Source organism: Vombatus ursinus, unplaced genomic scaffold (assembly GCF_900497805.2).
Source record: "Vombatus ursinus unplaced genomic scaffold, bare-nosed wombat genome assembly UNPS02014809.1, whole genome shotgun sequence".
Lineage (NCBI taxonomy): Eukaryota > Metazoa > Chordata > Mammalia > Diprotodontia > Vombatidae > Vombatus > Vombatus ursinus.
The window spans coordinates 18,148,473-18,170,383 of NW_020954587.1; the positions used below are offsets into that span (position 1 = coordinate 18,148,473).

At 36.4% G+C, this 21,911-nt stretch overlaps 1 protein-coding gene across 3 annotated transcripts in view; it reads right to left on the reverse strand.

Annotated features, from left to right (window-relative positions):
- Positions 1-21,911, reverse strand: part of TRAPPC10 (trafficking protein particle complex 10) — a 104,921-nt gene that overhangs the window by 30,005 nt on the left and 53,005 nt on the right. For all 3 annotated transcript variants that reach the window (XM_027875508.1, XM_027875509.1, XM_027875510.1), the window contains 8 exons: positions 17,795-17,941; positions 14,947-15,061; positions 13,470-13,546; positions 12,334-12,425; positions 7,725-7,865; positions 7,241-7,353; positions 4,645-5,159; positions 2,335-2,476 (listed from right to left, as the gene is read on the reverse strand). In XM_027875508.1, coding sequence (XP_027731309.1) covers positions 2,335-2,476; positions 4,645-5,159; positions 7,241-7,353; positions 7,725-7,865; positions 12,334-12,425; positions 13,470-13,546; positions 14,947-15,061; positions 17,795-17,941 — 1,342 coding nt within the window. The remainder of the gene's footprint in view (positions 1-2,334; positions 2,477-4,644; positions 5,160-7,240; positions 7,354-7,724; positions 7,866-12,333; positions 12,426-13,469; positions 13,547-14,946; positions 15,062-17,794; positions 17,942-21,911) is intronic.

A 21,911-nucleotide genomic window follows, 5' to 3' on the forward strand; every position in this document is an offset into this window, starting at 1 on the left:
TGATTTTTAATTTAAAATGAGAGAAATTCACAAAGAAGGAAATGTAAATAAATAGCAATGTATTCTTCTTTGCCTGTATGGAAGATGTTGACCAGCAGCAGAAAAAACTAGTTTGCAGAAAGCCTAGCATGAGGTTGAATTAAGTCAGGTTATCCCAGATAAAATGAAACTAAAGATGAAACTAAAAAGAGGACAAAAGAAACAAAGACTAGAACAAGGTGGGTCACAGAGGACATCTGTGCTGGTAGTGTCAATCTGGAGCAGGTTGAGGGATACACTCTCATGATACCGGACAGAGGTATAGATACTAAATAATCGAGAAAAAAATCACAGTATTACTGCTTGGAAAAAAAAGGGATAGTGGGAAATTACTGATTAATTACCAACCCACATTTATACTTGATCTTCTTTACATAGTATTTGTGAAAATAATTTACATATATATCGTGAGTACCTTTGATGAAGAAAGGTAGTGTGACACAATGGAAAGGGAAGTGGCTCTAGTGACAGAAGACCTGGGTTCAAGTCCTACCTTTGTCACATACAGGCTGTCTGAAGTCATTAGGCAACTCTATGAGCCCATAAGGTGTACAACCTAACCTTCATTGGTAGAGGGGGTTTACTATGCCAATGCAATCACATAATCAGTCTCTATCTCTAACCCCGATGAAAATATGAGAAGGGAACATGTAGGTTTTTACAAATAATATTCTATAGGAGATATCTTCAGTGTCACAAAAATTATTTAAAAAGAATTTTTAAAAAATCTCACTAAGCTTATCAATCGTTTATAAAAACGTATTTGACTTAAAACAAAATGCAGCCTAAAGGCTCTTCTACAACAAGGGAACCCTTACGTAAATGTTAAAATCATCTGAAGAGTCCTAGGTAAATGCAACAATAGTGAGAACTTTGTTTGAAAGCTCTCATGATTACAGGCAGTTCTTGTTTTATGTAAGTGGACAGTTCCACAGGCCTCTATGTAAAGTGATTTCTACGTAATGTGAATATGCTACAGGACATGGGGAAGGAAGGGAGGGAGGCAAAAAGGGGGCTTTGTTCACATGTGGAAGCAGGGAGCTGGCATGTGGTTCAAGGATGTGTGGGGGCTGGGGACAAAGAAGTGAGAGCAGGAGGAGGAACACCTGAGGGCCTGACTTGAACCAAGAGAAAGAAAATGTGAGGAGCAGACATGTGGGATCTGGACATGGACACAGACAAGAGAGAATAGATGACAGGCAGGGGCATGGGACAGACACACAGGACCCAAGTGTGGATGGATGGGGAAAAGGTGTTCTCTCTCAATGCTGACAGTTTCAAATCGAGCTCACAAGCTTCTGTTGTTCTACTTTTCTACTTTCTCTTAGAGGTTTTCTTTTTTTCTTTTCTTCTTTTTTTTAAAAAGGATTTTTCTTTTTATTGATGGGGATGGGGCTGGGTGGGAGGACATGGAGCATGGAGCTGAGGGGCAAGAGCAGAGAGAACACAGTACTGTATAGTAAAGTTAACTTTTTTTTTTTGGAATGCAGATTTCTTTCAGAATTCTTTATATAAAGTCAAATTTGTATAATGTGAATTTATATAAAGTGAGAACTGTCTGTATTAATATTCCAAATGAGGCATAAAAGAGGGAAACATCTTTGCCATGGTGTTTTTCACTGTCAATTAGAATTGTCCAGCATAGAGTCCAAATGGAAAAGGGGTTCCTTTCAATGGTGAAGTCCTCCAGATGTTCCTGCCTGTGGATGACACTGTGTTGATTGCATCAAGCCCTAGAACACTGCAAAACATCCTAAATGCGATGCGAAATTACTCAAAAGACTTTGCCTAACTATCCAGAAACTAAGTGGATGAAGAATGACTGTTGTCCAGACTATGATATGCAGCTGAATGGACCCTTTTAAAGGGTTCAAAAAAATGGTTTAAATGGTTCAAAAAAAAAAAACCTTCCCCCAAAAAAGCTGAATTGCATTTGGCAAGCTGTATATACAGTGTTGTTAATGATACCAAACTTCTTGAAACAATGTCACATCTTTTTAACATCAACACTTTTTCAATGATATCTGTATGATACCATGTAAATGATACTGCTACAAATTATGGAATACCACAATCTCCAAAGAATAAAAATAGTGTATTATTCAAAGGCAACTGAGAGATGTATGGCAGGAACATACATGTTGTAGCATCTTATCAATGACAAATCATATTTAAGTAGCAACCAGAAAACTATGAAGATCAAAACAAACAAATTTTAGGCTTATTCTATAATGTGTCCCCCTTCTTTCACCTCATATCCATACTAAAAATAATTAGATATCTAAGTATTCTTACCAGTCAATGGTTCCACTTTTAGCTGAGGGTCCTGAGAATAGACATCATACTGTACTATGGGGTAAATATGAGGAAGAACAAATTGCACTTGGCCCACTGAGGTGCACATCTGCCTGAGAGTATATGTTCCAGGTTCTTTAGCCTAAAGCAGAAACAATGCATGATTTGAGAAGCTGTAACAATTTCTAAATTATGATCTTTATAATTTGTGTGTGTGTGTGTGTGTGTGTGTGCGTGTGTGTGCGCGTGCGTGCATTCACGAATCCATATATGCACACATATTCACATACAGATTCTGAGTTGGAAGGTACCCCAGAGGTCATCCAGTCCAACCTATTCCTGAACAAGAATCTCTGGATAATGTACCTCTTAAGTAGTCATGTAGCCTTTTCTTTAAAGACTTCAAAGGAAAGGGAACTTACTGAGGCAGCCTATATACTTTGGAGCATTAGGATGTTTTTCCTTACATAGAGCCTCAATCTGCCTCTCTGCAACTTTTCATTACTTATGATTCTGTCCTTTGGGATCAAGTAGAATAAGAATAATCCTTCTCCCATATGACAGCTTTCCAAATTCTTGAAAGTAATTATGTTCCATGCAAAATCTTCTCTTCTACAGGCAAATAATTCCTATTTTCTTGAATACTCATTGGATCATAGATTTAGAGCTCTAAGGTACCAGAGTCCAACTCTCCTACTTTACACATGAGGAAACTGAGTCCCAAAGAGGTTAAATGACCTTCCCAAGGTCACATAGGTATCAAGTGGCACAGCCAGAATTTTTGGACATCAGCCCCTTTACCAGCCTATCTGCCCTCTTAAACAAGAGCACTTATATGCAGGCAAGCATTTAGATAATGCTCTACAGTTCATCAAGTACATTCTTCAAAACAACTCTGTGAAGTAGGGGTATTACTTTAATTCCTTTTACAGTTTAGGAAATTGAGGCTCATTAGCTTAGGAGATTAAATGATGGATATGAGCACATGGCTAATAAACATTGATCCAAAACTGGAACCCCAGTATTCTGACTCCAACTCTAATGCCCCATGGTGCCTGAGAATTCCCCCAGGTTTAAGGTAACTTGAATAATTTTACTCTGTATTCAGATTTTAAGATTTCCATTAATTTATGAAAATCCATGATGGATTTGTTCTTGGAGAGTATACGGAAACATTCAGTAATAACATTTAAGATGTACTTTAAAATTGGAAAACAAATTGAGACTCAATAAACAAATATTTATCCTTTCTTTTTGAGAATTTGGCTAACTGTACGTATATTGAATATATGCTACACAAAAGATGCAATTTATATACAAATGAGTCATAGGAGTACATGCGTGTACAACATCTGGTGAGGAGCAGGTGATCAATGAATGTTCACTGATTGATTTCGGAATGGTTTCTCTGACAACTAATTTGGGTGTTTTTCTGGTAACTGTGTTAACAAAACACTGATTTCCCTCTTTTAGAAAATATAACATCATACTGTTTTTGGATTTCACCTAAGTGTTATATCATGTATTAAATAAAGAGAATTAAATTTTGTTTTTAAAAATTTAATAACATTCTTGGGATAACTGGAAAACCTCTTAAGGAACAGCAAAAGCAGGGCCGGGCAATCCTCAGTGGTTGCATGACGCAATGCAAAGAATATGAGAGCTAGAGCTGGAGGAATGGTTTTCAAAATTCAGACTCTGCCACCTGACACTTATGAAGTGATTGCCCTTGATCTACATTTTCCCATCTGTAAAATGTAAGGAATGGGCCTCTAGAATCCCTTCCAACTTAAAATTTAAATCTCTGAGGTCCCATCCAGTTCTAAAACTCACAATTTATGTGCACATACATACAAATATCTCCACATAATTCTTGACTCACATATATCAGCAATACTACAGGTAACTAAGACAGTTATCAAAATCTCCAATCTGGCTAACAAATAATACAAATCTTTTAGGATAAATGCCATTTATCAATAGTATGATCTAAAAGGACAAAACCAAAATGCCAGCAACATTAGCCCTTTATTTTTGAATTGGATCTGTGTTAGTGTAGGAAACTTTCAATGAGGAAACTACTTCTATCAATGTAGATCAGCACCTGCTCTGCTTGGAGAGTTACCTAGGGCATGGAAAAGTTAAGTAATCTGCCCAGAGCCAAACAAACAGTCAGTCTGTGTCAGAAACAGGATTGAACCCAGGTCTTCCTAATTCCCAAGGTGAGCTACTTTTTCCATTAGGCCATGCCGCCTCTCAACAGCCTTGTATTAGCAGTATTAAATTCAACTTACCAATTTTAAAACATACCTGAGTTCTGAATATTATTTTATTGACCCCTGGGTCCAGAGTTACATTGCTACATTTTAATATGTGTGCCCCATCCTCTAGAGTCACACCTGAAGGAATTTCCAGAGAGGAGCTGCTTTCTTGCCTTCGTAGTAGCATATGAACATTTTTACAAATGATCCCTGTCGTGTTCAAGGAGTTATCTGAGGGGCTCCTCTCATACATCTCGTATAATTCCAGTGCAGGTGAATTACTTCTGGAGAAAGGAACACTTGAATTCTCATTTGGAAAACTGATAATGCCATTGGATGTCTTGTGCTTGGTAAGCCACTCAGCAGTCTTACGGTAGCTGTTTTTCTCAATGCTGAAGTGAACACTGATGGCAATCTGCTCTACTTGGACTGAGACAGGCATTTGGCTTAACAAGGTAATCTCAATAGACAAAGTTCCTCCCACGTGGACAAGAGCATTTGAAGGATCAAAGTGGAGATGTTTTAGTTGTGCGAAGGAATGCATAGACAGTATTACTTTGAGACCTGCAAATTATATATCAAAAAAATGTGGTTTTTAGAGATAGTGATAATGTGGTCTTTGTCAGAAGCTAGAGCCCCTGAAGTCAAAGCAATACTCTCAATAAACTAAGTTTAGATCCCAACCCAACCTTATACTCCGAAATGTATGAAGGAAAGTATTATTTTTGTCTTTGTATCCCTAGCACCTACCAAAGTTCTTGGTAGGCAGTGAATACTTAATAAATGCTCATTGATTACTGAAAGCTGAATGGAAGTATAGTATCAGCTACTTGAGATCATATACTTGGAAGACAACATGGCTTCTGAGCTATCCTCTACCAAATGTAACATAAATACAGATCGACTAATCTTTTCCCCTCAAATTTATTCATAAACAAACTCTTTCAGGCAGTGCTGGAAAAACTAACAAATCTCTGCCACAGCTAAGAAATTATATACCTCGCAGGAAATTACAAAGACAGAAGAGGACAAAAACAGAAGCAAAGATTTCCCCATCTTGATTTCAGCAATGATTGTGTATGTGTTCCTCAGATTTCAAGGAGCTAAACTACTTCTCCATGGTCTTTTTCCCACTTAAAACACTGAGTCTCATTTTTATGACTGCCTGATTTCATGAAGAAAATTCCAGTTATATGGATTCAAAAGGCATTTTATATTTAAATATAACCTTTACAACCTTGCCTCCTCCTATCCTTCTGGCATCCTTATGCCAAATTCTCTTCCCATACTCCATGTAGCAATATCAGCCTTCTTTGCTGCTCCTTGCATCCAACACCCCATCTCTATGTCATTTCACTGGCTGTCTTCTATGCCTGCCTTGCTGTCCCTCCTCACCTCTGCCTACTGGCTTCCTTTAAGACTTAGCTCAAAAATTCCCTCCTGAATAAGGCCTTTCCCAGTTCCCCCAATACTAGTGTATTCCTTGTGAGATTACCTTCTATCTTCTCTGTATTTAAGTTATATTTGTGTAGTCCCATGTTTGTGTCCCCCATTAGAATGTGAACTCCTAAAGGCAAAGGAACATGTCTTTGCCTTTCTTTGTATCCCCAGTACTTAGTACAGTTCCTATCCTATTTATTAGTAAATAGTTCAACCTAACTGAAAAGAAGAAAATTGCATCCTGGCAAGAGAATTATAATTAAACAAAGAGTATACAGACTGTATAGCTAATATAACCAATGACTAAGAACTCTGCTTATCTCGTTGAAGCTGTTAACCAAAAGTCATGATTCCACAAGACATAGATAGTGGGGCAGGTAGGTGGTACAGTGAATAGAGCACTGGCCTTGGGAGTCAGGAGGATCTGAGTTCAAATCCAGACTCAGACGCTTGACACTTACTAGCCAGTGACCCTAGGCAAGTCACTTAAACCCGACTGCTTGGAAAAAAACAAAACAAAATAACAAGATATAGGGAGTAATGGGAATTATTTTAAGAGAAAGAAACGTGTATATGGGAACCCCTTATACCAAGAAGCCTGCCCCACAGAAGATGCCTTGGATATTTATGGGGTATAGGAAAAAGGGGAGATCTCATGGGAAGAGCAGAAGGCAATCCCCTCCCAAATGGGAGTGACAAGGAAGGAGGAAGTGAGTAGTAGGGAAGGGGGAGTGAGTAGGAGCAGGAGGGTTTAGGAACACTGGATCATGGAGGAAGGATGTTCTGCTTATCTGAAAGAGTCCCAGCTGCACAAATGGTGTATCAGTCTGGGCTAGGCTGACTGGAGCCAGGATTGTAGCTGACTTGGCACTGAGCGTTTAATAGAGTTCAGCTGCAAAAGATCACTGTTAAGGTAGTTCAAGGAGGCTTCATCTATGGAAAATAGGGCAACTCAAGAAAACAAATTCAGGAGGCCCCTTCACAAAGCATACATTAAAAGAAACAGAAAAAGTTCAGAGCAAATTGTGGTATTTTCAGAATTTCATCCCAGTAAGATCTGAACAAACAATAGGTTAAATTATCACGCAAATCAGGATTCAAGAAATAAGATCGTTAAAAAGTTTTCATTTGAAGGAGATAATTTTCCCTTTAAAAGGTTTTAAAATGCATTACTAGCTGAATTTTACAATTTAATCTGGATTTACCTGGACTTTCTTTCTGCTGGTTGGCAAAGTTGAGTATTTCTTGGCAAAAATGTTTACGTTCATCCTCTGTTAAATGACTATCACTGGCTAAAAGGCTGCTTGTCTGAAGGTAGCTGGAAAATAGAGCTAAGGAGAATGAAAAACAGTCCACAGCTATTTTCAAGAATATTTTTAAAGTATAAATCTGTTTTCTGAATGCTCTGGCATTCATTAAAGTCTAGCCAAAGGTAAATTATTTCAAGAAGTCCATTCTTTACAAAAACAAAACAAAACATGAATTCAAATAAAAGATAGATATATTTAAAAGCATTTCCTCCAAAAAAGTATCAGTAGAAAAATAATAAGGATACTGGTCTCATTATCACCAAAAAGCATTGATTCAGCACCTGTGTACATCATTATTCTAAGAGAAAGCCATCATGTGTATTATATAAATACAATCTTATACTACAGAAATAGACAAACTAGTTTTATTAAAGGATACTTTTCAATTTGTCCAAGATGTTTTTGACATTCTGCTAACTGCTTTCTCGTATGTGTGATAGGCAATGCCCAACCCTCAGCCACGTAATTCTTTAATGCATTTTGAAGGTAGACCTCTGCTTTTTGGGGAGACTTTTTCCTCCTTGCAAAGCAAACAAACAAGAAGTTTAACCATAGTTTATAGTAAAAACAAGTTTGAAAACTCAATTTAAAGATTACTCTTCCTCTATCCTTTTCACTCCATATACACCCTTCTCTTTACTTCTTCCCTGAATTGAAGTGGTACAGCATGTACAAATAGTCAATTTGTCCAGAATCCAAGGTGGGGGCATTATGGGTTCAAAAATGATAACAATCCAACTTACATTTGTATATCATTTTTTTACCTGTCAAACTTTTCACATATCCCACAATAAGCCAGTGAAATAGATAAGACAATAAAGGCCTTGTTATCTTCAACTGACTGATATGGAAAATAAAGCTCAGATTGTTTAAATTAAATTATTTGTCCAAAATTAAATAGGAGTAGAGCCAGGCTCATAATAAAGATTTTCTACATCTAATTCAGTTTTCTTTCCACTACTCCTAATAGACCCCTCATGTGAAGGTGGGGAAAATATCAACTAAGGGGACAAAGTTCAGCAAATAGTAGTTTCCAAATGCCAAAGGAACAATTTCCAGATGTTCTCACATAAAGGTGAGGAATCAGAAGTCAGCATATACCAGGTATCAGCATGCCTAATCTTAATTTAAACTTAAAAAATTGTTCAACCAAAAACCAACCTGAATTTAAAGTGAAACTCTACAAAGTGTGCTAGAAGTGAAGTGGTTCTTGGCTTTTTATGTAGCACTGGGCTTTCTATAGAAGGTTGAGAATGGGCAGACTTGAAAGAGAGTTGGTTTCCCCTCACTGGAGGTCTTTAAAACAAGACCAGATAACTACTTGCCAGGAGATTCTAGTTTAGGCTATGAATTGGACTAGAGAGGCTCTCAGGTCCCCTCTAACATTGAGATTTTGTGATTGCTAATTTTCAAAGGATAAAGAACAAGCCCAGCTAAAGTACGGAACATTTCTAGCTGTTTTTGGCAGGTGGCAAAGTCTCAGCTCCATAATTTTATCAAATAATGAGAAAATGTTCCCAACCTAGGTAATTTTGACAAAGTTTCTCAAATCATCTTTAACTTTTGTCTTTTTCTATGTGCTATGTACCAATACTGCTATGTAAACTGTATCCTGAAGGGGAACCAGTATGTTGATGCTCACTATTTGTAGTAGGAATGGTATATTTCATCCTTTTCAACTAGAACTTTCAACGTGAGCTAAGTTCTTGAACAACATTTTAAAGGCACTTCTTCCTGACTCTACTAATTACTTATTCACTGGGTAACATGATCCAGGCAGCAAAATACAGGACAGGACAGTCAGGAAACCTAGGACCTAGTCCCAGCTCTGACACAAACCACTTTGTTACCTTGGGAAAGTTAAAATTTCCAAGCCTCAGTTTCCTTGTCCATAAAATAAAGGAGACTGAATTATTTCTAGTATTTTGCTAGCTCTAAAATTCTGTTTTAGTCTGGTCATACCAGTTATGAAACACATACTCTGAAAGTAAATGATTTTGGTATTGGATTAAAATGTCCACACCATTTGAGTCTGGGATATATAGTCTAGGGCTAAATCCCAAGAAGGTCAGTGACAAAAAAGAAATACCCTATATACAAGGTGTCCCAAATGTCTTAGTACAGTTTTAAGCTTTAAGCTTTAACACCTTAAAATTGCACTAAAACATCTGGGACACTTATACATGAAAATATTTATAGGAGCACTTTTTATAGCAACAAAGAATTGAAAATGAAGTAAATGCCAAACTAGTAGAGAATGGCAAACAAGTCATGGTTCATGAATGTAATGGAATATCATTAATGTGCTAGAAGAAATAACGAACATAAAGAATAATGAGAAGCATATATTGATTTATGTGAATTGATGTAAAGTAAAAAGAACCAGGAAAACAATACACCCAAAGATTATAATAAGGTAAATAGTAATAACAAGAACAAAACAATTGAAATTGAATTCTGCTAAATTATAATGAAGCTCAGTTTAGCCCCACAAGAAGAGATATCAGATGGGATCTCCTTTGCTTCTTTGTAGATATATGGGATTATGGGTGAATGAGTTATTTGAAGTTATAATCATGTCAAATAAGGTAATTGGTTCCAGCCCGGTGAAAATATGCAGTGCAACTTTCAGGGGATTCATCATTCACATTCACATAAGATCTACCTGTACTGGACATCTTACAAGGCTTTCTTGATATGCTGGTTAGTTTTGCTCTACTGGCTTTTTTTTCTTCTTCTTCTATTCATTGCTATGAGGAATTGTATTCTCTGAGGGGATAGTGGGTAGGGAAGATACATTGGAAATTATAGTATTTTAAAAATATCTCAATAAAAATTTATTTTTTAAAAAATAAATGCCAGATTTACTCCTGTATTTCATGGATGCATAAATTACCTAAATGGGCATTTTAAAGGGCACCAAGAAATTGTTTTTCCTGATGAACCTGTCTTGAAAAAAGTAAAGTTTTTGAGTAGCCTACAAGCCTTTGGCCTTTTACATTTCAGCTTTCTTTGCCTCTTTATTTTTCAACTTAAAATCATATTTTCCAACATAATTTTCACCAGTGAGTCACCAAATATTATAATATACTTTGACTTGTTTTGTAGAATGTTATTAACAATTCTTTGTAGCATTTGCCACTTTATCCTCTGAGATAGGTTGTCAGGACACAAGCTGCAATCATGTTTGTGTGGGTCTTTTTTTGCCTATGTTCATCATGAATGCTGCAAAGCAAGTTTACTAGGCATCTCATGAAATGATGTTTTTTAATGGATACATTATGAAGCCCCCTCTACAAACTCCTCTGCTTCTTTCCTCAAGGAAAAACTGTGAAGCATCTTTCCATCTAGCTGCAACTTTCTTGTCTTCCAGTCACCATAAGAATCTTAAAGGTGATATATTTCAGTTCTTTTGAATAATGAATAGGGTGATCACTGGATAAAAAAATCTTACCTTTAGAGTACTCATTGATACGTGAATGTTTATAGATTGTCTAGAAACCATGAGATTCTTGGCACCTAGCACCTTTGCTTTCTTTTCAGACATTCTACCATGGTTACCATGGAAGTGGGATGGAAATGCATAACACTGAGAGCCATTTGCATTTCTTTTGCTTATTTCAAACGTTGCCATGACAAAATAATTAATCAGCATGGGGTGATGAGCTTTTTTCTACTAAGTTGGACCACAGACACCAAACTGAATCTGTCTCAGGACCACAGCTGAAACCTTTCTAGCTTAGCAAGACCCATCAATTAATCCTCGTCTGATAGAACCTTTGAGAACTCAGAGTCATGTCTACCCCATAAGATCAGAGAAGGACTCTGTGGAAGGAAAGGAGGGAAAATGCAAACATGGGGTTAAATAAAATGAAAGTAAGTAACCTCTCTGTTTTTTGCATAAGTGGAAGACTATGGGTGTGAAGTATTGCGTATTTTGTCATAAATGGATGATGTGTTGGTTATTTTGCTGAATGTGTGTTTTGCTCTTTTTTAGTCTTTGTTAAAATGGCTGGATCACTAGATATGGAAGGGAGGGATGGAAATGGAGGCAATATAAAACCAAAGGGTATCAATAAAAAAAAAGGTAAATATTAAAAAATAAGCCAAAACAAATAGCTACTTGCAAGGTGATTGGGAGACTCAACTCACTTTCTAATCTCTTTGCCCAGTTGCTTTGCACATATTTCTTTCTTTTCTTCTCCTATTTCCTCTTCACTGGTAGTTCAATATACTTCTAAATTCTGAAGGAAAGCTACAGTACTACCTTGGTTCTTCTGTTCAAGAATCAAAAGTACTTAACCCCCAAACCTGAAATAATATACTTAACTCCTGCTCTTTCAGGAATATAAAAGCCTCTCAGTCTTGATATATTTTTTCTTTCTAAGCAATACTTTACAGGAACCACAATTATAAGTGATCATATGATTCATGTATGTCTTTCACTTTTTTTTTCCTAAGTAAGAACCTCAAAGAGAAGTTAAGGTTGCTTAAGGTTATGAGGACCAGAGTTTTACATAAACCACTCCAATTCCTGTTCTATGGTCAAAATGGCACTGAGGAAAAAAAAAAGAAGGAAATTTTATGGTTTATTACAACAATCCTCTTTCTTCAAAGAACATTAAGTGGATAAGTTAATAAAACAACTTTTAAAAAAAAGATTGTTAAATTATTTTCATACTAAGTCTTATGCTAAATTTTTTGCATCTTAAGCCTGTAACTTTCCACACTTAAATCCTGTAGTTTTCCCGACTTGAAAACTGACCATCTATTTATAACATGCATCAATTTCACTTCCACAAAATACTTTGCATTGCCAACTGTGAGACTCCATTTTTTACAGGACATTTTTCTGCCTAGTGTGGTGGTGTTAAGAAATCCTCAACTGTGAATAAATTTACAAACATATTTATACAATATTAAGTATGATTGTACATGCCCAAGTACTGTCAAAAATGGGGGGGAGGGAAAGCATAAAAATGAATTACATATAAAACTCTGCCAAATCTTTTCCAACGAGCTTGGCTGATCGAATTCTTCCAATACTTGTATACATTTCAATGGTAGCATGAGATAGATCCTGTGTAAAAGGCAAAAAAAAAAAAAATTTTTAAAAACCCCACAATTATTTAAATTGTTTTGCTACTTTACATTTATTATGTTTCTTTTTTCCTTTTTTTTTCCTTTTTTTTTTTTGGCAATTGGGGTTAAGTGACTTGCCCAGGGTCACACAGCTAGTGTCAAGTGTGTGATCTGAGGCCAGATTTGAACTCAGGTCCTCCTCACTTCAGGACTGGTGCTCTATCCACTGTGCCATCTAGCTGCCACGCTATTTTACATTTATACAGCACTTTACATTTTTATAAAGGTTTCTACATATGTATTCCTTTAAGTTGTACTACTCTGTGTAATGGGATTCTGAATACTTTTCTTTTATAGTTGTCACTGCTCAACAGGAATAAGAAAAAAAATTTACATTTTTATATAAACTGTTGAGTTGCCAAAGAAACAAAACTAAAAATGATTTCAGTGGTTTTCTTGCCATTTTATGCATATGAATTTACTCATAATTTAATCAGACTTTTTTAATTTAAGAGAAAATTTCAACAGTAAAAGGGAGATCATATTCTCATAGCCATATGGATTACTCATATAAAATATCCTGAAAAAGTTAGCTATGGTAAAAGTTGGTCTATATGCCTAACTAGCCTAAATCTCTTCTTTAGGTAACATCATTTTAAGAAATACCAGCAAAAATGTCAGAGTTTTTTTCATTAATTTATAATAATTTTTATTAGGGCCAAATTATTTCATTTTAGTATGCTAAGTCATATAGCATTTATTCACACTATTATCAATCTATGCCAAGGGCAAATATATTTAATGAAATTAAAAATGTTTAGAGTTGTATCTGGGGAGATCATGGCATCTTGGATATTTATGAAAAGATATATGAACAATCCATGTGTTTTCTTCACAACTCTTTAGGGCACCACGAAGCGGCTCTTGATCACTAAATCATCTATAATTCAAATGCCACATCACACACCTCCGTAGGTATATATTAGTGCTCTGAGAGCTTACTTCTTTCTATCACATAGATTTACACACATCTAATACTTACCAAGTAATGTTTCTCAAAAGCTTCTACCGATGACAAGGCCTCCTTTAGTTTCTTATATGGACTCTGTGCAGTTTTGGCTTAAACAAAAAGAAACAACCACTTACTCATCTTCAGTATTCATGTCCATGTGCATCTATGTTTACCCCCAAACCAAGCAATGAGGAAATGAAACTTAAAATCCTTCAGGTTTCAGATAGCCTTAAAACTAGGAGCTAAATTAAGGCATCAATTTTAACCAGATAATGATACTATACCAATTTCAATGCATATTTTAGCATCACACTGAAAACTGAAGTATAACTTTACTGATACTTCCAATTAAAATACTGAAGATAAAATATAAGTCATTCATTATTTGCAGTAATACAATAATAACACGATCTGATTCAGGATGCTTAGCAGCATCATATTAACTCTAGTATCTTAAAAGTAGCTAAGTATATGGCACAATTATAAACACATGTTTTCCCAATCAGGGCAAAATTTCATCCTGTCATTAGATAATCTGCAATAGATATCTTAATTATTAGCTATACTTGATGATACCTAACATGTTTACTGATTATCAATGCAAAGTACAAAACTTCCGTATTTGACTGTTACTGTTAATACTATTTGACCAGATGCTATTAAAATAATATCTTTTCCTTTCTAAAGGACCTGAGGTAGCTTTGGGTGAGTGGGGGTGGGGGGATAAGGGAGAGAATGAAGGGAATGTGAGGATGTGCTCATCTGTGGTTTCATCACTATATGTAACTTTGTGTGTAGAAATTCCCTGCACCAAATGCAAATCAGCAACTTATCTGTAATTAGCAGTCTCAGAGAATTGCCTAGGGCACTAAGAAGTAACCTGCCCACAGTAACAAAGACATATCATAAGTAGGACTTAATCCCTGCAGTCTTCCTGACTTCAAAGTTGGCCCTCTATTCCAGAATGGCATGCTTACTAAATTACAATTAAGGGAAATACAATGTTATTTCTGAGAATTAAGTACCATAAGAAGGGCAAATTTTAGGTTACTAGGTACTTTTGTTATATTGTGGCATGAAGTGCTAAGCAATACCCTACCAGCTACTAGAAAACGTCTCCAAGACATAATGGTACCTAATCCTTGGATTGTAACATAATCATGTGAGTTGTCCAATGATGTATTAGGGATAGCTTATCTGGATTTCAGAAAAAAAGAGTAATAACATTAAAGTATTTAAAATTTATATACAGGACGTAAAAGATTCACACCAGTTGATGTGGCTCCAAAACAACTAAAAAAAATCACTCCAACTTCTCTCATAATATTGTTAATGATAATGAAATAGTAATTTTTAAACCTATGCAGTAAGCTGAAAAGAAAAATGCCCTGCACTGCTTCAAAGTATGCTTTCAGCAATTAGATTTAGATTATGTCTCAAAACTGGCTCTTAATCATTTTTTATTAGTTTTCAATATACTCCTCTAAAGATGCATTTCTACAAGTACCTGTTTCTGGCCGTTCAGCTCCCAAACCTGCCAAGAGATCAACTGTCCTATTAAGATCTTCTGAATTGGGTCCATTTTCTGACACAAGTCCACAGAGATATCCTAAGGATTTTAGCTGTTGAGGAAAACTCACACTATAAACTTATATTTCAAGATATTATTAAAAGTACAGAGATTAATAATTTTAATGTAAAAATCTATGCAATTAGTTATAATTTATAAAGTATAATGATATATCATTCTACAATAAGAGTCCTGCAAGGAAGGCTAATGATGGAAATGAAAGAGATAATGCTAGAAATTCTGTAGTCACCAAACATCATCCTCTGAGGACTTCTTAGACAACTGAAAAGTATAAAAAATAGCTCAGAATATTAATAAGACTATGCAAACAGGCAGAAAAAGCCAGTAGTTACTTCTTTAGTACCTTTCTGCAAGGCTGTCTTACATTTCCAATTCCTTTGTAGCAATGATACCATTCTTTAAGACGTAGTTTCATGCAGAGCACCTGTGGTAATAATTCTATCAATTCCAGCCACTTATAATGAATTTTCCCTACATAATTCCCTGAACACTTGCCCCCCCTCCCCTCCTGCCTCAAGTCCCATTCCCCCACCCCTTTCTAACTGGTCAGAAAAATGATATATAATTCTTTTCATGCTACTCCTAAAAAAATTCTCTCTAAGCTAAAATTTTGGGAGTGCTAAACTAAATACTTAAAATCCACAGGAAACACGAAGTAGTTACTTTGTATTGTATATTATGGCACATAGTCCTCTATTTCTGTCTTTGGAACATTTAAAATGGGGGAAGGGGAATGAACTCTGTTTCTCATGAGTTTGAAATACCACACCCAGCATTTCTTCTTAGATGTCAGAATTAACAGGTGAATAAAGACATTACTAAACCAAAGAAAGTCTTACAGAGTGCCCTTAAACTGTAAACAGAGGTATCACCACTAACCTACCAATTCCTCCCAAATGATTATCCACTAAGATGAAGCTCTTCATAGTTAACTTATTAAAAAGCTTAAAGCCCTTTATAAAGGTCTAGAAACTGGTGTCCCTGAAATTAGTTTCTCCTTGATTCCATCTATCCTGTATACTGCAACCAAACTAATCCTTCTTAAAAAACTATAGTTAGTCATCCCTTGACATTCAAGGGGTTCACATTTGCAGTTCTGGTTATTCATGAACAGGCCATCAATAATTAAATGGGAATTTTGGGAGATTTACAGAATACTGAGGAGAATCACAGACAATGTACATATGTAAGGAAAATTTAAAAACTTAGTAAGTCATAAATGCATAAATACCACATATTATTAATCTATTTTATAATTCACGACCATATACATGAATTTATTATAAACAGTTAAATTCTGTTAAAAGTTTCAGTGCACGACAGAACTATGGGCTTCAGACTCTCTTGGGGAATGGCTCCTCTTTGCCTCTACCATCCAGACTCAGTTACGGGATTTTCTTCCACAGTGATCTTTGCATCTTTCTCTTTTCATAGGAGAAGAAAATCCATGAAGCAATTGCTGCAGCTACATTAGCAGCTGAGAAGACTACATAGTATGCAAGATATGATTCTCTCCCGTGTAGAAACTGAAACTTTTTTATGGGTGCAGAGTATTGTTTCACTTGTTTTATAGTTTAAAAATATGACAAAAATTATTAAAAATACAGGGTTGGGGTGGGGCCAAGTTATTCATGATTTTTCATATTTGCAGAGGTCCTATGCCCCTTACCCTCATGAATGTTATGGGACAACTGCATATTTATTCCATCATTTTCCTATTTTAAAAGCTTCAGTGGCTTCCCCTTTGCATAAAACATCCAAACTTCTTAGGGTAACAATATCAAGTCTTTTACAATCTGATCCCAGACTATCTTCCCAATTTTTACCGCATACCATGGACCTAAAAGAACCTTATAGACAGGCTAACCTAGTCATATTCTCCTAAAAACATCTCCTGCATTTCTCCCTGTCTACTTGTCTTCATATTGGGTTTCTCCTCACTCCTAACCACAAAATGTTTTCTATTAACAAACCCACCTATCTTCCAAAGCTCTGCTCAAAGCTCACTCCCTTCATCAATTTCCTTATCTCTCCAGCTTACTCCTCTATCACTTGTCTGTAACACTCATTTCTATCTTATATCACTATTGTTTAACTTTTCATGTGTATGGTCGTGTCATTCCCAACTAGATTAAAAGCCATGTATTATACTTTTCTTCTATACCTTCAGAAGTCTGTAGCATAGCATTTATACACATACTCAAAATATACCAAGCAAAGAAGGTAGGTGGCACAGTGAATAGAGCACCAGCCCTGGAGTCAGGAGGATGTGAGTTCAAATCTGAATTCAGACACTGATACTCACTAGCTGTGTGACCTTGGGCAAGTCACTTAACCCCAACTGCCTCATCCGCCCTCAAAAAAAAAAAATACACACACACACAGAGCACCTGTCATTTTATCTGTCTAGCAAACTCCTAGAGTGAGAACTTCCCCCTCAACATGGAAGATAAATCCTAGAGATTTGCTAGAAGTAAAGCGACTTGCCCCGAGTCACATTTTGTAGGTGTCAGAGAAGCAATTTGAATGTACATGTCTTCCTGGTTCCAAGTCCTACCCAAAATCATGCAATGTAAAAAGTATCTATTGAATGAATAGATGGTGGACAATTTCTATATCTGCTGTATAGCACCACAGTAAAGTAATGAGAACCATTTACTATCACTTCAAATGAATAATACGGTGAAGTAGTTTGCCTATTATTTTTCACATACTAGCAGACTCCAGAGGAAATGCAAAACATTATGCACTATAACATGTCTACCTTTTCTGTGGCATAACTCCATAAGCCAACAGTGTGGGAAATATTGGAATCAATTTGTGCACGATCACAGCAACCTTCTATCCTCTGCAACACCTCCAAACAGCTCAAAAAGACCCAGCAATCCAAAGCTCCAGGAGGAACAGAAACCTGAAAAAGCACGTAAGTTCATTACAATTAAAAAGTACCACCATCTAAGAAACAATTATCGAACTATTCAGTCACTGTCAGTCCTCTATGTTGAAATATATAATATGCTAAGCACCAATACAAAATAAGGCAAAATCAGAGTTACTGCTCTTCCGGAGCTCACACTCTAATGAGGGTGGAAAGTTTCAAACAACTATATACGTACAAGGTATGTATGGAAGATAATCTCAGAAGGAAAGCACAAGCAATGGGAGAACAAGGAAAGGCCTCCTATGGGAGGTGGGAGTTGAGCGGAGTCTTGCAGGAAGCTGGGGGCAGAGGAGAAGAGAGAAAATACTCCTGGAATGGGGGAAGAGTCATTGAAAAGGAATGTAATTATAAAGCAATAATTATCAAAACAGTCTGGTACTGGCTAAAAAATAGAGTGGTGGAATAGATTAGGTACAAATTACATTATAGTAAATGACCATAGTAACCTAGTATACGAGAAACCCAAAGATCCAAGCTTTTGGAACAAGAACTCATTATTTGACAAAAACTGCCGGGAAAACTGGAATGCAATATGACAGAAAACTAGGTACAGACCAATATCTTATACCGTACAGTAAGATAAGGTCAAAATAGGTACATGATTTACATATAAAGGGTGATATGAGAGCAAATTAGGAGAGCATGGAATAGTTTATTTGTCAGAGCTATGGATAAGGGAAGAATTTAGGACCAAAGAAAATATAGAAAGCACTACAAAATGTAAAATAGATAATTCTGATTATATAAAATTAAGCAGGTTTTGCACAAACAAAACCAATGCAACCAAAATTAAAAGGAAAGTAGAAAACTGGGAATTTTTTTTTTCAATAAGTATCTCTGATAAAGGCCTCATCTCTCAACTATATAGAGAACTTAGTAAAATTTATTAAAAAAAAAAAAGTCATTCCCCAATTGATAAATGGTCAAAGAACAGACAAAGAAATCAAAGCTATCTAGAGTCACATGAAAAAATGCTCCAAATCACGACTGATTAGAGAAATGCATGTTAAATTGAGTCTGAGGTACCAATCTCTGTCAGATGTATAGATGTTGGAGGGGATGTGAGAAAACTGGGACACTAATGCACTGTTGGTGGGATTGTGAACCGATCCAACCAATTGTTCTGGAGAACAATTTGGAACTATGCCCACATAGTTCCCAAATAGAACTATAAAACTGTTCATACCCTTTGATTCAGCAATACCACTGCTAGGTCTATATCCCAAAGACATCCAAAAAAAGGGAAATGGAATTATTTATACAAAAATATTTATACCAACTCTTTTTTGGTGACTAAGAATTAGAAATCAAAAGGATACCCATCATTTGGGGAATGGCTAAACAAGCTGTTGTACATGATTGTGATAGAATATTATTGTGCTATAGAAAATGACAAGCAGGATGATTTCAGAAAAACCTGGACTTACATGAACTGATGCAAAGGGCAAGTGAACAGAACCAGAACAACAACAGCAATATTGTATGATGAAGAAATATTAATGACTTAGCTATTCTCAACAATAAAATGATCCAAGACAATCCCAAAGGATTAATGGTGAAGTATACTATGTGGCTCCAGAGAGAGAACTGATATTGTCTGAATACAGGCTGAAGAATGCTGTTTTTCATTTTCTTTTGAGTCTTCTTGTAAAAATGTCTAATATGGAAATGTTTTACATGATTGTACATGTATAACCTATATCTGATTGCTTACCATCTCAGGGAGGGGGGAGGGCAGGAAGGGAGGGATAGAATTTGGAACTCAAAACTTAAAAAACAGTTTAAAAAGAATGCAATTGGGAGATAGACTGTCATATACAAGGAACAGCAAGAAGGCAGGCATTGCTAGATCATAAAGAATACAGCAAGGAATAAAGTGCAGGAAGACTGAAAAGAGGAATGAGAAAAATTGTGAAGGGCTTTAAATGCTGAACAGAGAATTTTATATTTAATCCTGGAGGTAATGAGGAAGATCCTGGATTTCAGAGAGCAGGGAGATGAAATGATCAGAACTCTGTTTTGGGAAAATCACTTTGGCCACTAAGTGGAAGGTGGATTTGGAATGAGAAAAGAATCAGAACTCTACTGTAATAATACAGGTATCAGGTGATGAGTAGCAGCTGTGGTGGCTGTATGTGGAGAGAAAGGGATGTTCAAATACAAGAGATGTGAAGATAGGAAGAAGACTTTGCAACAGATTGGGTATACTGAATGGATGTGAAAGAAAAGTCAAAGATGACAGGTTGGGAGCCTGACTGCAAGGATGGTGGTGCCCTCCATTGTAACAGGATTTTGGAAGAGGAGAGGGTCTTGGGGAAAAAATAATGAGTTCTCTATTGAATGTGTTGAATTTTGAGATACTCATGGGACTTCTACTTCAAGATGGCCAATAGGCACTTATAGTTGTGAGACTATAAACTCAGGAGATGTTAGGGCTGGATATGTAAATTTGAGAATCTTCTGTATAGAGATAATTGAACTCATGAGAACTGATGAAATCACCAAGTGATATAGTATAGAGGTAGAAGAGAAGAATTTCCAGGATGGAGCCTTTGGGGACATCTATGCTTAGTGGGGGTGACCTACATGAAATAACAGGAGAGCAGTATCACAAAAACCTAGAGAGGAGAAAGTATCCAGGGCAAGACGGTGATCAACAGTGTCAAAGGTTGAAGAGAAAGTGAGAGAGAAAAAGGACAGAGAAAAGGCAATTAAATATGGCACTTAAAAAAAATCACTGATTTGGAGAGAGCTGTTTTAGTCAAATGATGTCAGAATCTAGGCTGTAGAATGGGAGGCATAGATTCTACATGGCTTTCTCAAGGAGTTTAGCTGAGAAGAGGATATATAGGAAAGACATATAGGAAGATATATAGGAAGACAGGTAGCAGAGATGGAAGGATCAAGTGAAGGCTTTTTAAAGAATGTGGGAGACAATGGCATGTTTGTAGGCAGGAGAGAAGTCAGTAAATAAGGAGAAGCTGAGGATAACAGAGGATAAGATAACAAAGGAGGCAATCTACTAGAGAAGATAGAGATAGGGCAAAATCAAGGATGTATGCACCCAAGATTTTTCTTGGGCAAGGAGAAGAGCTACTTTTCTTCATGAGAGATAGGGATGAAAGAGCAAATAATGGAAGACCTCTGAATGATGTGAGAAGAAGAAGAGAGAAGAAAAGGGAATTCTTGGCAAGGAGCTTCCATCTTTTTCCAGTGAAGTATGAAGTGGGATGCTTAACTAATAAGGTGAAGGGAGAGGGTGCCATGGGAGGTTTGAGGACAGACAGAAAGGTCTGGAACTAGCTGTTATGGTGAGTGGTGAGTGAATCATTCAGGAAGATGTAAGACTGATGCAGTGAGGGCCCAGCTGTGATTATATAAAATAAATTTGTAGTAGACCCAGTCAACATAGTTTTGTGACTTTCTCCAGTTCTACTCTGCAGCATATGAAAAGAGCAAAAGTGATGGATGGTATGAATATTCCAAGGTTTGGGTTAGGAAAGACATGATCAGTGACATGACAAAGAGGAAAGATATTCAAAAGTAGAGGATTGTGTAGAGTTGAACTCATACATCAAAAGGTTGAGATAGGGAAGTTAGGAGAGTGTATCCAGTATAGAGAGGATAGCCTCGGAAAAAGCTAACAGTTGGAAGAATTGGAATGCATAATGAAGGTGAAGAACAAGGTTAGGATGTTAAAAGGCACCGGGGAAAGAAGGAATGATAGGCTGTGTTCAAATAAAGGAATTTCAGAATTCATGAACATAGATAATGGGTAATGGCAAGATCAAGAGTATGACTATGTCTTGTGTGTAGCTGAGGTGCAGTAGATGAGTAGGTCATGGAAACTGAGCAGACTGAAGAACTGGGCAGTTAGGGTCTTAGAAGGAGTATTAATATGTTGAAATCTCCAAATATAAGAGCAGAAGTTGAGGAGTAG